The sequence below is a fragment of the Ornithorhynchus anatinus genome, chromosome 7 (assembly GCF_004115215.2).
Source record: "Ornithorhynchus anatinus isolate Pmale09 chromosome 7, mOrnAna1.pri.v4, whole genome shotgun sequence".
Lineage (NCBI taxonomy): Eukaryota > Metazoa > Chordata > Mammalia > Monotremata > Ornithorhynchidae > Ornithorhynchus > Ornithorhynchus anatinus.
The window spans coordinates 67,308,776-67,325,233 of NC_041734.1; the positions used below are offsets into that span (position 1 = coordinate 67,308,776).

The 16,458-nt window shown below is 49.9% G+C and overlaps 1 protein-coding gene across 4 annotated transcripts in view; it reads right to left on the reverse strand.

Annotated features, from left to right (window-relative positions):
- Window positions 1–3,834: 3,834 nt before the first annotated feature.
- The window catches only part of IP6K3 (inositol hexakisphosphate kinase 3), a 51,223-nt gene continuing 38,599 nt past the window's right edge, over window positions 3,835–16,458 (reverse strand). For all 4 annotated transcript variants that reach the window (XM_029069904.2, XM_029069902.2, XM_029069900.2 and 1 more), the window contains 4 exons: window positions 15,914–16,124; window positions 12,415–12,593; window positions 10,527–10,702; window positions 3,835–4,978 (listed from right to left, as the gene is read on the reverse strand). In XM_029069904.2, the coding sequence (XP_028925737.1) occupies window positions 4,526–4,978; window positions 10,527–10,702; window positions 12,415–12,593; window positions 15,914–16,124 (1,019 nt within the window). In that variant the 3' untranslated portion in view covers window positions 3,835–4,525. The remainder of the gene's footprint in view (window positions 4,979–10,526; window positions 10,703–12,414; window positions 12,594–15,913; window positions 16,125–16,458) is intronic.

Genomic DNA, 16,458 nt, shown 5'->3' on the forward strand with positions numbered 1-16,458 from the left:
CCCTCCAGCGTTTAGTACAGTTCCTGGCACTTACTAAGTGCTTAACAAATACCACAATTATTATTATTCTAGGGGTGTGGCCTGTCCCTGTCAAAAAATCATCCCACTTCCAGGTGTTTCTCCGGGTGAAAGGACAGCATGGCTTAGTGGAAAGAGCACGGGCCCAGGAGGCAGGAGATCTGGCTTCTGATACCAATTCCATCACTTGCCCTCTGCGTGACCTCGGTCAAGGCATTGAGCCTCTCTGTGGCTCATTTCCTAATCTGTAAAATGGGAATAAACCACCCGTTCTGCGAGTCTAAGAGCCCCGTGGGGGACAGGAACTTTATCTTATCCTGATTATCTTGTATATACCCCAGCTCAAGGCACATAATTGGACACCCAACCTTTCCCTCTTCCTTGCTTTACCCTACTTTGGACCCTGGGCATTAGAAAGTCCAAACAGACACCTGCTTGTAAGGTTGTCCTTTGGAGCTGTAAATGAAAGGTCGAGGGAAATTCCAACTGCCTCGGGTGTGCGGCGATGGTATTTTGTTGCTCGGTTAGCCGTAGATGATTTGGTGTGAGCCCATTTCATGGGGACTCAGGAAGGAAATGGGAAAGTGAGGAGAAATATGAGAAGCAGCGTGGTCTAGTGGAAAGAGCCCGAGCCTGGGAGTCAGAGGACCTGGGTTCTAATCCCGGCTCTGCCGCTTGTCTGCCGTGTGATCTTGGGGAAGTCACTTCACTTCTCCGTGCCTCAGTTGCCTCATCTGGGAAATGGGGATTAAAACCGTGAGCCCCATGTGGGTCGTGCACTATGTCCAGCCTGATTAGCTTGCATCTGCCCCAGCGCTTCGTATAGTGCCTGGCGCATAGTAAGGACTTAATAAATACCATAAAAAATATGGCTATTAAACAGGCCAGAATCCAGCTGCAAGTCATCCCACCTGGCTCCCGTTCAACTCCAAATGTGTCCCACTGGCTCATCTCTTCCTTTCCCTCCCCGCCCTAGCCTCCAGAGCCCATGGCTTCCATCTCCTTGCTTCATCTTCTGGGTCATATTTTGGCCACGGAGGATGTTGATTTTTACATCCAAAGTCAGAAGCCGAGATTGTTCTGATGAGCTGCCGATGAGCTCTGCTCTGCCCTTTGTTTTATTAGTCTGCTTCCTGCCCTTTCCCATGCAGAGTAAAAAGCTCAGTGCAGCTGGGGAGAGCGTTGGAGCTGCCAGGGATTCTGCCCAAAGGCCTGGAGCGCCTCGATGACCTGGCAGCACGGAAAGGTGACGAGATTGGTCGGGGTTTTAAGACTCCTGTTTGATTGCCGACGTGCCCCCGGAGGGGCAGTGGGGATGGCTGCGTTCCCACCCCGGCTCTGTACTTCTCACTGGCCGGGTGAACCCCGACACAGTCTTTTTCTCTGCGGAACCCATTTTGGAAAACCTCCGGTCAGTTTTCCAAAGCTTGGCTTTCACCCCCAGTACATAGAGGGGCATGAGGACCAGAGCTTTGGATGAGGGGCTTGTGCTTGGAAGGATAAAGAAGGCAGTGATAGGTGCTGGAGTAACAGCATGGCCTAATGGAAAGAGCCCTGGCCTGGTAGTCAGAGGATCTGGGTTCTCATCCTGCGTCTGCCGAATGCTTGCTGTGTGTTCTTGAGCAATTCATTTTACTGCTCTGTGTCTCAGTTTCCTCAACTGTAAAATGGGAATTCACTGCCCGTTCTCCCTCCTACTTAGGCACCAAGCCCCATGTGGGAGAGGGACTGTCTCCCACTTGATTAATTTGCATCTACCCCAGGCTTAGAACAGTGCTGGATACATATAACAGTAGTAATATAACTGTGATAATAATAACCGTAATAATAATCCTTTCATTTCTTGGGTCGCCACACTCCTGCTTTGCCCGCGAGTCACCCAGGCTGCCTTGTCTCCTCTTGGTCATAAGGGGGTTTTGCAGCTTTCTGCCCAGGGGTACTGTGAGAGTTAGGTTTTGAAAACAAAAGCTTTTGTGTTTAGAGGATGGAAGCAAAGAGATCCTGGAATGATCTAATCCCGGGCAGGGTCATCTTCTCTGAAAGCCTCGTCAGGAGCCCGCTCTCTGCAAGGAGCAATTAATTATGTCCAGGCAGCTACCGGGGGAATGAGGCGGGTCCATCCACAACCCTTCTTCCCCTGGCCAGGGATCCCCTACTCTCTGTAGCTGGAGCTGAATCCACTGGGGGGTTATGGCTAGGGGACCATGGCTACCCCCAAAAGGTTCAGGAGGGCCATGTCTAAAACAGGGACTTCAGGCTGTGTGGTGTGTGAGCCCTCTTCCCAGCTCTGTGACCAAGAAAGGAGGGGCCAAGCATGTGCTTAAAACAGCGCTTAGAACAGTGCTTGGCACGTAGTAAGCGCTTAACACATACCATCGTTATTATTATGTGCCCTGGTGTTGGGTTTATTTATAATATGTAAAAATATATATTTCATTATATTTATATTAATGCCCACCTCCCCCTCTAGCAAGCTCACTGTGGGCAGGGAATGTGTGTGTTTACTGTTGTGCTTTCCCAAGCACAGAGTAAGCAGTCAATAAATACACTTGAATGAAATGAACAAATCAGTAAATACGACTGATTGAAGTTGAGACCTGGCTCGATGCCAGGAGCTCAGAGCTATCTGCTGGTGGTGATGGAGGAAAGGGGTGGATGGGCGCTCCTGCAAGGGAGTCAGCAAGGAAACCCGGCCCGCCCTGGAAAACTAACTCCGCTCTCTTTGCCCAAGAGGAATCCTGGACTCACGCTGCCAGCTCCTCCTGCATCGGGCCTGAGGTGGGAGCGGGCGTGAGCCGGGCCAGAAGGGCCCCAGGATACCCTTCCAGGTGGCCCGCTCACTCACGTGCAGTGGGTTGTTTGGGTCCGGAGTTTGGGCACCCCAGCGGCACAGTCACACGAGGATGCAAAGCTTGGGTCTGCTCGTCTCCCCTTCGCCCCCAGTGAAGCCCCGAGTCGGGGCCTGAAGGAAGCACACAGACCCGGCCCCTGGACCGGGACCCCACGGGAAGGCCTGGGCCCTGATTCGGAGTCGCAGTTGGTTGGTTCCCAGGCCTTTAGCAGGACCGTGATGACCTAGGCTCCTGTGTAGCCGGAGGAAGGTCAGGAGGTCACGTCCAGAGGTCACCGAGGTCCCACCCCGCTTTAGGATCCCATGACAGCAAGAGCCAAGAATCACCTCCTTACGCTTGTCTTCTTGCTCACATCTCTATCCTCCCGTGCCCACCTTTTTCTCAGTGGCCCAGAAAATCATCCTCTTAATGTCCCCCAAGACCCTAGAACCAAGGAAGCAGCGTGACCTAGTGGAAAGAACCCAAGCCTGGGCGTCAGAGGACCTGAGTTCTAATCCCAGCTCTGCCAATTGCTTTCGTATGTCTTCGGGCAAGTCATTTGACTTCTCTGTACCTCAATTTCCTCAACTGTGAAGTGGAGATTCAATAACTGTTCTTCCTGCTTATGACTGTGAGTGCTGTGCATGACAGGGACAGGGTCTGACCTAATTAACATGTATCTACCCCGGCGCTTAGGAGAGTGTTTGACACACATAGTAAGTGGCTTAACAAAATCCGTGGAAAAAAAATAGGCTGAAAGAGCATCCCAATTTATGGAAGGGAAGGTGGTGCGGGAGTTGAATCAAGCCAGAACCTGGTAATATAATATGTGAAATCCCCTTTCTTGATCCCTTGCCCAGCTTAAATCGTTCTTTGCCCCGGGTGGATAACTAACTCTCGCTGTTCTATTCACCCGCGAATTGCAAACACTCGTATCTAACTGGATGGTCAATCAGGAAGGGTAATAAGGCGCATAGAGCAAGAAAAGAGTTACCTGGGCAGTTTTATTAACAAATTTCTTGCTTGCCTAGTTCTGGTCTTGAGTCAAAGATTCCTTAATCGGTTTCTGCCCAGCCCAGAAAGGAATTCGTTAGAACCGTTGGTGTTTCATTGACCTGTGTCCACCAGTCTTGTAAACATTTCACCAGGTTTTCCCTGCATTCCTCTCTCCAAAAGAAAAAAATAAACAGAAAAGGAAAAGAAAGAGACTTAAGGTCTAGCCAAACGTCAAAAACGTCCCTGTCTCCGCCCCGCCCGGATCAAGGCGTGAATCTGTGTGCCGTCCGTGACTGACAGAATCAGCCCGATCCGCTCAGGACTCGAGGTTCAGAATGGTTGTGGACTCATGCTGAGGTTCAAGAGTGTTGACATTTGGAAATGGGCCCCTTCGGTTTGGGTCCGGGGTGGTCCGGGCACGACTGCCCTGGCCACTCGAGACCTGGCAACTCATCCCATTTAAACTCTGCCCCGGCAGCTCACTTTGGCACCCGCTGGGTCTTTTCGGGGGCATTTATCGCGTCCCGCCCTTTGCTGCTGCCCGCGCTCTCTTTGAAATCCTCCCTCCGGGGCGGGTGTGGTGATTCCAAAGCTGACAGGGGTTGCACAGCCTAATTTAGCTCCCGTTGGGTCCCTCGGCCGTGCCGACACCCTAGCAGAGTTCCAGTTTCTCATCCTGGTCATTTGCCTTCCGCGATATCCCTTAGAATCCGGATCAGGTTTTCCAGGCCGAAGATGTAGCCGGGGTCGGGCCCGTCGTAGGCGGTTTTGGTGCACTGGGAGCCCTTGAAGGTCGTGTGAGCGAAGTCTATCATGCGCACGTCTACTTGGCGGGGGGCACGGGGCGAGGTGCAGTTTGTCTTCGGCAAACAGCTCCGCGGGGTCCTCTCGGGGGGATCCTGCCCTTCGTAGATGATGAGGAGGGAGCTGGAGTAGAACCGATAAGAGCTCTGGGTCTTGATGACGGAGAGGAGCTCCTCCAGCTGCGAGAGGATGGGTTGCAGGAAGGCCGTCTGGAGGCAGGTGCCGTTGTGCAGGAACTGGTAGAGGGCTTGTCGGAACCCGTCGACGGAGAGCTTCCGGCCGTAATATTTATCCTTGCAGAGGAAGTGCTGCGTGTCAGCTTGGTAAACCTGGTGACAAAAGGAGGACAGAAAGAAATGCACCCCGCGTTTTCGGTTCTTGCGCCCTGAATTTTCATAAAAGGGCGATAGCTGACAAGGCAAGTCACTTCACTCCCCTGTGCCTCTCCCCGCACGCTCCGCTCCTCCGCCGCCCACCTCCTCACCGTCCCCCGTTCTCGCCCATCCCGCCGTCGACCCCCGGCCCACGTCCTCCCGCGGTCCCGGAACGCCCTCCCTCCTCACGTCCGCCAAACTCATTCTCTTCCCCTCTTCAAAACCCTACTTAAAGCTCACCTCCTCCAAGAGGCCTTCCCTGACTGAGTTCCCCTTTTCCCTCTGCTCCCTCTACCCCCCCTTCTCCTCTCTGCAGCTAAATCCTCTGCTCCCCCCTTTCCCTCTGCTCCTCCCCCTCTCCCGTCCCATCCCCTCCGCACCGTACTCGTCCGCTCAGCTGTATATATCTTCATTACCCTATTTGTTAATGAGATGTACATCACCCTGATTCTATTTATTTGCTATTGCTTTAATGAGATGTTCTTCCCTTTGATTCTATTTATTGCCATTGTTCTCGTCTGTCCGTCTCCCCCGATGAGACAGTAAGCCCGTCAAAGGGCAGGGACTGTCTCTATCTGTTACCGATTTGTACATTCCAAGCGCTTAGTACAGTGCTCTGCACACAGTAAGAGCTCAATAAATACTATTGAATGAACGACTGTAAAAGAGGGATCGAATCCTACTCCTTCCTCCCTCGACCGTGAGGCCCGTGTCGGACGGGCACTGGGTCCAACCTGATTAGCGGTGTGGCCTATCAGAAAGAGCCTAGGCCTGGGAGTCAGAGGACCTGGGTTCTAATTTCGGCTCTGCCACTTGTCTACTGTGTGACCTTGGGCAAGTCACTTCACTTCTCTGGGCCTCAGTTTCCTCATCTGTAAAATGGGAATTAAATCCTTCTATTTAGATTAGGAACCCCACGTGGGACAGGGACTGGGTCCAACCTAAATATCTTGTATTTACCCCTTAGCAAGCATGTACAATGCTTGCCACAAAGTAAGTGCTTAGCAAATACCACAATTATATTTATCTTGCAGCATGGCATAGCGGATAGAGCGCGGGCCTGGGAGTCAGGTCATGGGTTCTAATCCCGGCTCCGCCGCTTGTCTGCTGTGTGGCCTTGGGCAAGTCACTTCACTTCTCTGAGCCTCAGTTACCTCATCTGTAAAATGGGGATTGAGACTGCTAGCCCTATGAGGGACAGGGACTGTGTCCAATCTGATTTGCTTGTATCCACCCCGGTGCTTAGTACCATGCCTGGCACATAGTAAGCGCTTAACAAGTACCATAATTATTCTTATTACCCCAGCATTTAGTGCAGTGCTTGGCACATAGGAAGTGCTTAACAAGTACCATTAAAGAAAAAAAATGCATGTCCCCGATCATTTTCGATACAACCCCTTTGCTCCTGGAGCTCAATAATAACCCAAAGGATAAAAATCCTGGGCTTCTCTGCCAGGGACCTCACACCCAGATATCCAATGCCAGCAGATTCCAGTACAAGCCCCACTCTGGCACTCGTTCAATTCAAACACCCATAGTGTCAATTAGATGAAGCCAGGCCTATAGTAATCTTTAGGACACTCCCAAAAGCTGCAAATAGCAAACCGAAAGCATATTTTTGCCATCTGAGGCTTTGACTTCTCTTAAAAGGCCCGACAGGGACACTTCCTCCAGGCGGAGGGAGGCACCGGCATGACTTCCCAGATTTCTTCCAGCATGCCACTGCTAAGGCCTGCACATGTGAAACCAAGAATCGCTAATAAATAAGGAAACAGCCCTTATCTTCCATCATTAGAGAGAGAGCCGCACCCATTCTCCGCAGACTGGTGATGGCCAAATCAGCCTACATACAGTACGTAGCTGGTATAGCTTACTAAATAAATCAGATCAATTTAAACAAGTTGAGGTCTAGGGAGAGATTCAGTTGACACCACAAATCATCACCCTTCAGCCATTTGAGAGTAACATGCCAAAACTTCTAAGGGACATATGTGAAACAAATTTACAGTCTCAGCCTCTAGCTTCAAGGGATGGCATTTTCAATTAAGGGAAGCTATAACGTTTACCACCAAATCGGTGTCCGCTTCTGCTCTGATCCGACAGGCTGTAAGAGCGAACGAGCACTGAAGTTTATTTCCCCCGTTCTCCTTCAGGTCCTAGGATAAGCCGTATCCCAGTGGCTGAAATGATTGGTTCTTTCCAGATAATGAAAAAGAATCGGCTGCCCTTCTCCTGCAAGTAGCTGGTTAGAGCTCCCAGATTTTTCATTCATTCATTCAATGAGCGCTTACTATGTGCAGAGCACTGGACTAAGCGCTTGGAATGAACAAGTCGGCAACAGATAGAGACGGTCCCTGCCATTCGATGGGCTTACGGTCTAGGGGGAGACGGACAGACGAGAACGATGGCGATAAATAGAGTCGAGGGGAAGAACGTCTCGTAAAAACAATGGCAACTAAATAGAATCGAGGCGATGTACATTTCATTAACAAAATAAATAGGGTGATGAAAATATATACAGTTGAGCAGATGAGTACAGTGCTGAGGGGATGGGAAGGGAGAGGAGGAGGAGCAGAGGGATATGGGGGGGAAAAGAGATTTGTGTTACGCAGGGTAAAAATCCAGATCAAACCTTGGAGTAAGAAAAAGAGACCCTCTTGCTCCCGCTGTTTCCCCAGACTGGAATTCTCTCCTCCCCCAAGACTGCCGCTCTCTCCTTATTTAAAGCCCTCCTAAAATCCCACCTCCTCCAGGAAGCCTATCCCAGTTAATTCATAGCATCTCTTCCCCTAGTCATGTCAGCCCTTCTCCCTTGGGCATTTTATTCCGGTCCTCGGCCCATGTGTACAGGTGAGGGCAGTTTTGATTTACACAGGTTTAGTCCTGGTGGGTTTGTGCTGCTTCCCCCTTCATCTTTGTTCTCCCTCCCACTTTTACTTGCTGTGAATCCTTCTGGACTTGCTCATCTGTTAGAGCGTAAGGTCCTTGTGGTGTTCGTTAGGCGCTATGTGCCAGGCACCGTACTAAGCGCTGGGGTAGATACAAGCGAATCAGGTTGGATACAGTCCCTGCCCCACATGGGGCTCACAGTCTTAATCCCCATTTTACAGATGAGGTAAATGAGACCCAGAGAAGGTGAGTGACTTGCCCACGGTCACACAGCAGTCAAGTAGTCGAGCCGGGATCAGAACTCCCAGGCCTGTGCTCTATCCACTAGGCCTCGCCGGGAGCGTATGTCTTGAGAAGCAGTATCCTACTGGAAAGAGAACAGGTCTGGGTCTGAAGAGACCTGGGTTCTAATCCCAGCTCTGTCATATGGCTGCCATGAAACCTGGGGCAAGCGACTCTATGTCTCTGGGCCTCAGTTTCCTCATCTGCAAAGTGAGGATAAGATAGCTGTTCTCCCTCCTGCTCAGAGTGTGAGGCCCATGTGGGATTAGGATTGTATCAGATCTGATGAATCGTATCTATCTCAGCACTTAGCACAGTACTTGGCACAAAATAAGCACTTAACAAGTGTCACAGACGGTATCGCTACCGCTGCACTCTCCCAAACACTTAGTACCCCGGTAGGTGCTCGGTAAATACTTGTTTTATGACACTGAGTTGTCTCTGAACCCATAGCGACTCCATGGACACCTCTCTCCCAGAATCGATTGATTAATTGGCTCTCAAAAGGGGTAAATCACACCTAAAGGGGAGTCTTATTACAAGAATCCATCTGGCAAGCCATCTTGTGGTATTTAGCAGATATTCGGAGTGGAGGGAAGGCTTTGATTTGGTGATTTCAGAGGAATCAGAAATCACTTGTCAAGTTGTCCAGTCAAGCTAAGGATTTTTCCTTCGGTTTTCCAGAATCTAAACCCTTGCTGGTCCTAATGGCCTTTTGTCTACTTGGGCAAATCTTCCATTAACTCTGAGTTTTTGCCAGCATATTGTATTTTCCCAGGCGCTCAATGAATACCACCGAGTGTTGATCCAGACTGAACGATCAAGCACCAGAACGGTAGCTCTGTCTGAAACCCAACTTGACAGGCTGAAGTAAGATGCGAATTTCCCTTTGAGAGACTGAGCCGCACTCATCCCCACTGGTGTGAAGCCGGGGGCCGCGAGGGGAGGGTCTCTAAAGGAATCCTTCTTCCTTCAATTGTATTTATTGAGCGCTTACTGTGTGCAAAACACTGTACTAAGCATTTGGGAAGAATACAGTATAACAACAAACGGACACATTCTTGCTCACAATGAGCTCACAGCCTAGAGGGGGAGACAGATATTAATGTTAATAACTAAGTAGATAGATAAATATGCAAATAAAATATAGATACATACTATATATTATTTATAGATGCAATATTTACAGATATAGAGTAATATAAATGTATATACATAATATATAGATGTAATATATATTGCATATAGATAATATATACTATAGAGAGATCTTTAGAGAGATCTAATAGATGGGTGGGCAGCATGAGCTGGGGTGAAGCTGCACCCTCCATTCAGTCAACCCTCCTACCTCCCCGGCTACTCTCTTTCTACAGCCCAGCCCTTACCCTTTAGTCCTGAAATGCCAACCTACTCACTTTACCTCGATCTTGTCTATCTCACTGCCAACCTCCCGCCCACGTCACGCCTCTGGCCAGGAACACCCTCCCTCTTCATTCCCGACAATGACTCTCCTCACCTCCAAAGCCTTATTGGAGGCACATCTCCTCTAAGAGGCCTTCCTCTTTTCCTCCTTTCCTCTGTGTCACCCTGCCTCGCTCCCTGTATTCACCCCATCGAGCCCCAGAGCACTTGTATACGCATCCGTAATTTATTTATATTAACGTCTGTCTCCCCCTCTAATAATAAGAATAATGTTGGTATTTGTTAAAAAAAATAAATTGTGGTATTTGTTAAGCGCTTACTCTATGCAAAGCACTGGTCTAAGCGCTGGGGGATACAAGGTGATCAGGTTGTCCGACGTGAGGCTCACAGTTAATCCCCATTTTACAGATGAGGTCACTGAGGCACAGAGAAGTGAAGTGACTTGCCCACAGTCACACAGCTGACAAGTGGCAGAGCCGGGAGTCGAACCCATGACCTCTGACTCCGAAGCCCAGGATCTTTCCACTGATCCACGCTTACTAAGCACTGTTCTAAGCTCTGGGGTAGATACAGGGTAATCAGCTTGCCCCACATGAGGCTCACAGTCTTAATCCCCATTTTACAGATGAGGGAACTGAGGCACAGAGAAGTTAAGTGACTTGCCCACAGTCACACAGCTGACAAGTGGCAGAGCCGGGATTTGAACCTCTGACTCCCAAGCCCGTGTTCTTTCCACTGAGCCACGCTGCTTCTCTAGATGTATGCTCACTGTGGGCAAGAAATACGCCTGATATATTGTTGCGTCGTACTCTCCCAAGTGCTTAGTACGGTGCTCTGCGCCCAATAAGCGCTCAATAAATACGACTGACTGATCGATTGACCCTGAGGGGCTAGGACCACATCGGCCTACCTGCATTCCACAGATGCGAACTCCAAGGGAGGCGGAAGTGCTCTGTTCACACTTCTTTATGTGGCGTGCTTTCTTCTCCTCGGAGGCATCATCCCCGTGCTGCCTCGTCCCCATTTTCAGGTCCAGAATGCAAGGGTATTTGTACTTGGACACCACGTTTTCAAGCAACAAGAACCCTGGCGTGGAAATTAAGGAAGTACCACCTGCCCAAACAAGGGTGAAAAATGCATAGGACTGGAAGTCAGGAGACCTAATAACGTGCTCTTCGTTAAGGGCTCACTATATGTGAGGCACTGGATTCAGCACTGGGGTGGATACAACCAAATCGAGTTGGACAATCCCCGGCCCACATGCGGCTCACGGTCTTGATCCCCGTTTTACAGATGTAACTGAGGCACAGAGAAGTTAAGTGACCTAGCCGAGGTCACACAACAGACAAGTGGCGGAGTTGGGACTAGAACCCAGGTCCTTCTGACTCAAAGGCCCGTGCTACCGTCACTGTAATCATGATTAGCGAGGGTCTCCCCCGCTTCTCTGCAGTCCCCGATCAAATCTCTGCCCTAACAGTGATTCTTAAACTCCCATTTTTCACGGCGAACAAGCAGAACACCATTATTGGCCATGCAGGCGATTGACTTTGCTGTGCTTCTGCTTATTAGATCATTTATTTAGGAAGCTTTTTCCTCCCCTTTGGCCCGAGGTTTAAATTTTAAACGGAGGAGACCTGTCCTCGGTAGATCAGGCACGATTTTCATTTCGCCCCCATATAGATTGGAGGGATAAAATCTAAAGAGGTCAAATGGATGAATATCTGTTGAGAGAAGTGGGTCGGGGTTGGCTTTGGGGTAGCTTTGGGAATCATCATTTCGCCCGAATCATTATCTGGCCACGACAGCTTCTCGGGGAATAGTGGCCTTGATCGTGTTAGGTAAAATAGCCTGTAATTGCTCGGCAACCTGCGGGAGTGTAACGATAGAGCCAGGGCCTTCCCTTCTGAGCCTTCTTGGATGCCCAGCTCTGGGTTGGCACTCTCCTACGCAGATGCAGTGAACATTTTGGCATTCGGAAGGCAACCCGGTCCAGGTTTTCCGGGCCAAAGGGATGGGCGATCCCATTCGCCGTCTCCCCCTGATCCCCTGTCAGGTCGTCATGCCAATCAAGCTGGTGATAATGATGTCTCTGGTGAGGCCTTACCAGGCAGTGAAGACTTCCTCCTCCTCCTCGTCCTATTTGTCACGTCCTGGCCCGATTTCTTCAGCTCAACCGAGGGACAGTGGATTTAGACCTCCGCGGGGAGGGAGGAGAGGGGGTGAGAGAGGAGGGGAAAGAGAGAAAATGACCAGAAGGTGCTCTCTAACTTCAGTCCTGCAGCTTTTGAAGCTTGAGCAAAAATCGAGCAGTCTCCGGGTAGTCTGTACTACCAGGGATGGAGCCCTGGTAGCCCGAAGAAGCTACCGATCCCTGTGGACTGTAAGCTCCTTGTCGGCAGGGAACGGGTCTAATGACTCAGTCCTACCGCCCCAAGTTTTTAGACCACAGTGAGCGCTCAGTAAATCCCATCGATTAATCCCATTATTAATCCCGGCTCTGCCAGTTACTTGCTGTGTGACCTTGGGCAAGTCACTTTTGCGTGCCTCGGTTGTCCTGTTCTCCCTCCTACTTAGATTGCCCCATGCGGGAAAGGGCCTGTGTCCAACCTAATTAACTCGTACCTATCCCAGCACATAGAACAGTGTCTAACAAATACCGTAAAGCAAAACGATCGATTGATCGATTGAACCTATTCTGATGCTTCGGACCAGTCGTGCTTCGTCATGGCAGTTCCATCCGGGCCGTCCTTTTCCCTCCCTCCCTCCGGACAAGGAAAAAAAACGTCGAGCAAGGATACGGTGCAGTTTGTTCTCTTGGTATTCGGAGTACATGCGGGTCAGATGCACCCTGTGGCAGTGAAGGCCCCAGGGGTTGAAGCTTTTCTTCTCCGCCTGGTTCCCGTTTGCATCCTCTCTGAACGAGGCGACATCTGCGCGGAAGTGGAATTCGGTTCTCAGCAGTGCCTTGCTCGGACAGCTGGGGGAATGAAGCACAGTTGGGAGGTTTCATTCAGGGAAAAGCCGCCTCGCTCCCGTTAACTTCCCAATCAGTCGGTGTTTTTGAATCGAGCGCTCGCTCTGTGCGGAGCGCCGTAGTAAACGCTCGGAAGAGTGCAGTATAACAGAGCTGGTAGACACGTTCTCTGCCCACAACGAACTTACAGTCTTGAAAGGGGAGATAGACATTAGTATAAATAAATAACAGATCTAGACATTAATGCCGTGGGAGGGGTAACTAAAGGGTGCGTTTCCAGTACAAGAGTGAAGAAGAGAGTGGGAGGAGAAGAAATGAGGGTTCAGTCAGGGAAGACCTCTTGGAGGAGAAAAATCACAAGGAGAACTTGACCGGGCCCACCCCTGGCCATTCGGAAAGCCAACATTAGTCATTTCATCCCTGAAGAGACCTTGCCGGTTTTCTACCCAGAACCCACTTTTGGCCCTCAGAAGTGCTTGGAGGAGTCCTGCCTTCTTCACAGTCAAAGTGAGTTATTTACTGACCACTGAGATTAATGGCTAGGAACAAGATTGGATTGGGTTGGCTTAGTTGACTAAAATGAGTGATTCTTCAATACCTGACTAGCTCACAAAAGTAAATTAACTCTTTCAGGATTGAGGGTTTTTCAAACTCACTTTTCACTTGATGAGGATTAATACCAGTGCGGTTTCCTAGTAGGCGATGGTACTCTAGAAAAATGCTATAAACAGCTGTGGTGGCAGAAGCCAGGCCGGCTTGGGAAAATGGGGATATTGGCAATACCAGCCCTTTCCGCCCTTACCCTTGGGAAATTAACTCCTGGTGTTCCTAGGAGAAAGATATTTTCATTCCTCTAAGGGAAAATATGCTCAAAGATCCTTTCCACCAGAAAAAGGCAGTTGACTTTTGCAGAGTTTCACAGCTCTAGGTCTTCCAGCATTAGGCGGGCAAGCCCTCAACTCATACCCTGCAGGAAAAGGGGGTAATAACCCAACGAACTCTGCATTCACCTCTGTTCTCTGGTTCCATGCCCTGTCTAAGAAGAGATTATTTCTCCAAAATTTTCACTCGCTCAGATAGGTTTCTTTTCCATTTCTATTAGCTGATTTTTTTTTTTTTGGTCTCATTCCGGTTAGGTACATTTCAATCTTAGGAAAACCCTTACACATCAAGTGTCGAGGCAAATTGTTTTTTAATCCCTCACCCTAGAAATGTCACATTAGGAAAATATCTAGTCTACTAGAGGTTATTTTGGAAAAGGGGACTGATGAAGGGCCAGCGGGGGTGGGGGTGGGGCAGATTATTCTCTTTCTTGGCTACGTTTGTGATCCCAGATGGAATCCCAGCTGGGATTTGGGGCCTCAAGCACTACGGGACAACCATCTGGATTCAGTCTGTGCTGCTTGAGAAGGAGCACTTGACTGGGTGTTGGGAGACCTGGGTTGTAATCCCGGCCCCGCCACTTGGCCGCTGGGTGACCTTGGGAGAGCCATTTAACCTCTTTGAGCCTCAGTTGCCTCTTCTGTAAAATGGGGATTCAACGCCTGTTCTCCAACCCCCTTAATCTGTGATTCCCCTTTTTGGAAAATGGTACTTGCTAAGCACCTACTATGTGCGAGGCACTGTACTAAGCATTGCGGGAGATACAAGCTAATCAAGCCGGACACGGTCTCTGTCCCACGTGGGGCTCGCAATCTTAATCTTCATTTTACAGGTGAGGTTCCTGGGGTCCAGAGAAGTTAAGGGACTTGCCCAAGGACAAAAAGCAGACAAGTGGGGGAGCCGGATTTAGAACCCAGTCCTCTGAGGCCCGTGCTTTTACTACTAGGCCACGCTGCTTCTCCGTTTTGGGACCAAGGGACTGTTTCTGATCTGAACGAGTTGTATCTACCCAAACGCTTGACACTTAGTAAGCACTTAACAAACACGGCAATTATTATTATTATTTTGAGTTCAGGCAGGAGCACCTTCCACCGGCGCTAAAATCCGCCCTTTCCTCTCCGTTCAAACTGCTACAACGTTAATGCGATCACTTATCCTATCTCCCGTTGATAACTGTATCCTTGCTGACCCCCCAGCCTCCGGTCTCTCCCCACTCCAGTCCATACTTCATTCTGCTGCCCCGATCATTTTTCTACAAAAACGTTCAGGTCGTGCTTCCCCACTCCTCAAGAAACTACAGTGGTTTCCTATCCACCTCCGCGTCACACGAAAACTTTTAAAGTACGCCATCACTTTGTCCTCTTCTACCTCACCTCGCTACTCTCCCATTACAACCCAGCCCACACACTCTGCTCCTCCGATGCCAACCTTCTCGCTGTACCTCAATCTTGTCTATGTCGCAGCCGACCCCTCGCCCCCGTCTTGCCTGTGGCCTGGAATGCCCTCCCTCAAGCTGCGTGGCTCAGTGGAAAGAGCCCGGGCTTGGGAGTCAGAGATCATGGGTTCGAATCCCGACTCTGCCACTTGTCAGCTGTGTGACTGCGGGCAAGTCACTTCACTTCTCTGTGCCTCAGTTACCTCATCTAATCCTTATTCCTTATGGGGATTAAGACTGTGAGCCTCACGTGGGACAACCTGATTCCCCTGTGTCTACCCCAGCCCTTAGAACGGTGCTCTGCACATAGTAAGCTCTTAACCAATACCAACATTATTATTATTAAATCTGACAATTACTCTCCCTCGCTTCAAAGCCTTAACGAAGGCACATCTCCTCCAACGGGCCTTCCCCGACTAAGCCCTCCTTTCCTCTTCTTCCGCTCCCTTCTGCAGCACCCTGATTTGCTCCCTTTAATAATAATAACAATAATAACGTTGGTATTTGTTAAGCGCTTACTATGTGCACTGTTCTAAGCGCTGGGGTAGATACAGAGTAATCGGGTCGTCCCACGTGAGGCTCACAGTTAATCCCCATTTTACAGATGAGGTAACTGAGGCACAGAGAAGTGAAGTGACTTGCCCACAGTCACACAGCTGACAAGTGGCAGAGCTGGGACTTGAACTCATGACCTCTGACTCCCAAGCCCGTGCTCTTTCCACTGAGCCACGCTGCTTTACTCATCCACCCTCCCAGTCCCGCAGCACTTATGTACATATCTATAATTGATTTATTTGTATTAATGTCTGTCTCCCCCTCTAGACTGTAAACTCGTTGTGGGTAGGGACTGTGTCTGTTTACTGTTATATTGTCCTCTCCCGAGAGCTTAGTACAGAGCTCTGCACGCAGTGAGTGCTCAATAAACACTATTGAATGAATGAACGAACGAGCAGAGCAGTTACAGCTCTGAAGCTCGACCCGTTCGGTGCCGGCCCACCCAACCTACCTGTCCTGGATAGTGTGTTTCAGCTGACCGTGGTTCCACTGGACGAGAGCGTGGTCAGTGCTACTGCTGGTCGTCTGCTTGAGCTTCTGCCATATGGAAACTGCTGGGTCCGGGGAGACGGCGTCGTAGGGCCCTCGGTTCTCTTTCAGGGGGTTGGCGATGAGGCTGAGATGCCCCCTGCTATCCTTCTGCAGATGGACGGAGATGGTCCCTGTGAAAGATGAGAGGGTGGTCAGCCAGTCAATCCGTCCTATTTAATGAGCGCTTACTGTGTGTAGAGCACTCAAGTGCTTGAGAGAGTACAACACGATATAACAGACTCAGTCCCCGCCCACAGGGAGTTTTCAGTCTAGAGGGGGAGACAGACATTAATATAAATAAAATTACAAATATGTATATAAGTGGTGCTGAGGGAGAGGGCGTGAGTAAAAGGAGCAAGTCAAGGCGATGCAGAAGGGAGTGGGAGAAGAGGAAAGGAGGGCTTAGTCAGGGAAGGCCTCTTGGAGGAGATGGGCCTTCAATAAGGTTTTGAAGCGGGAATTGAG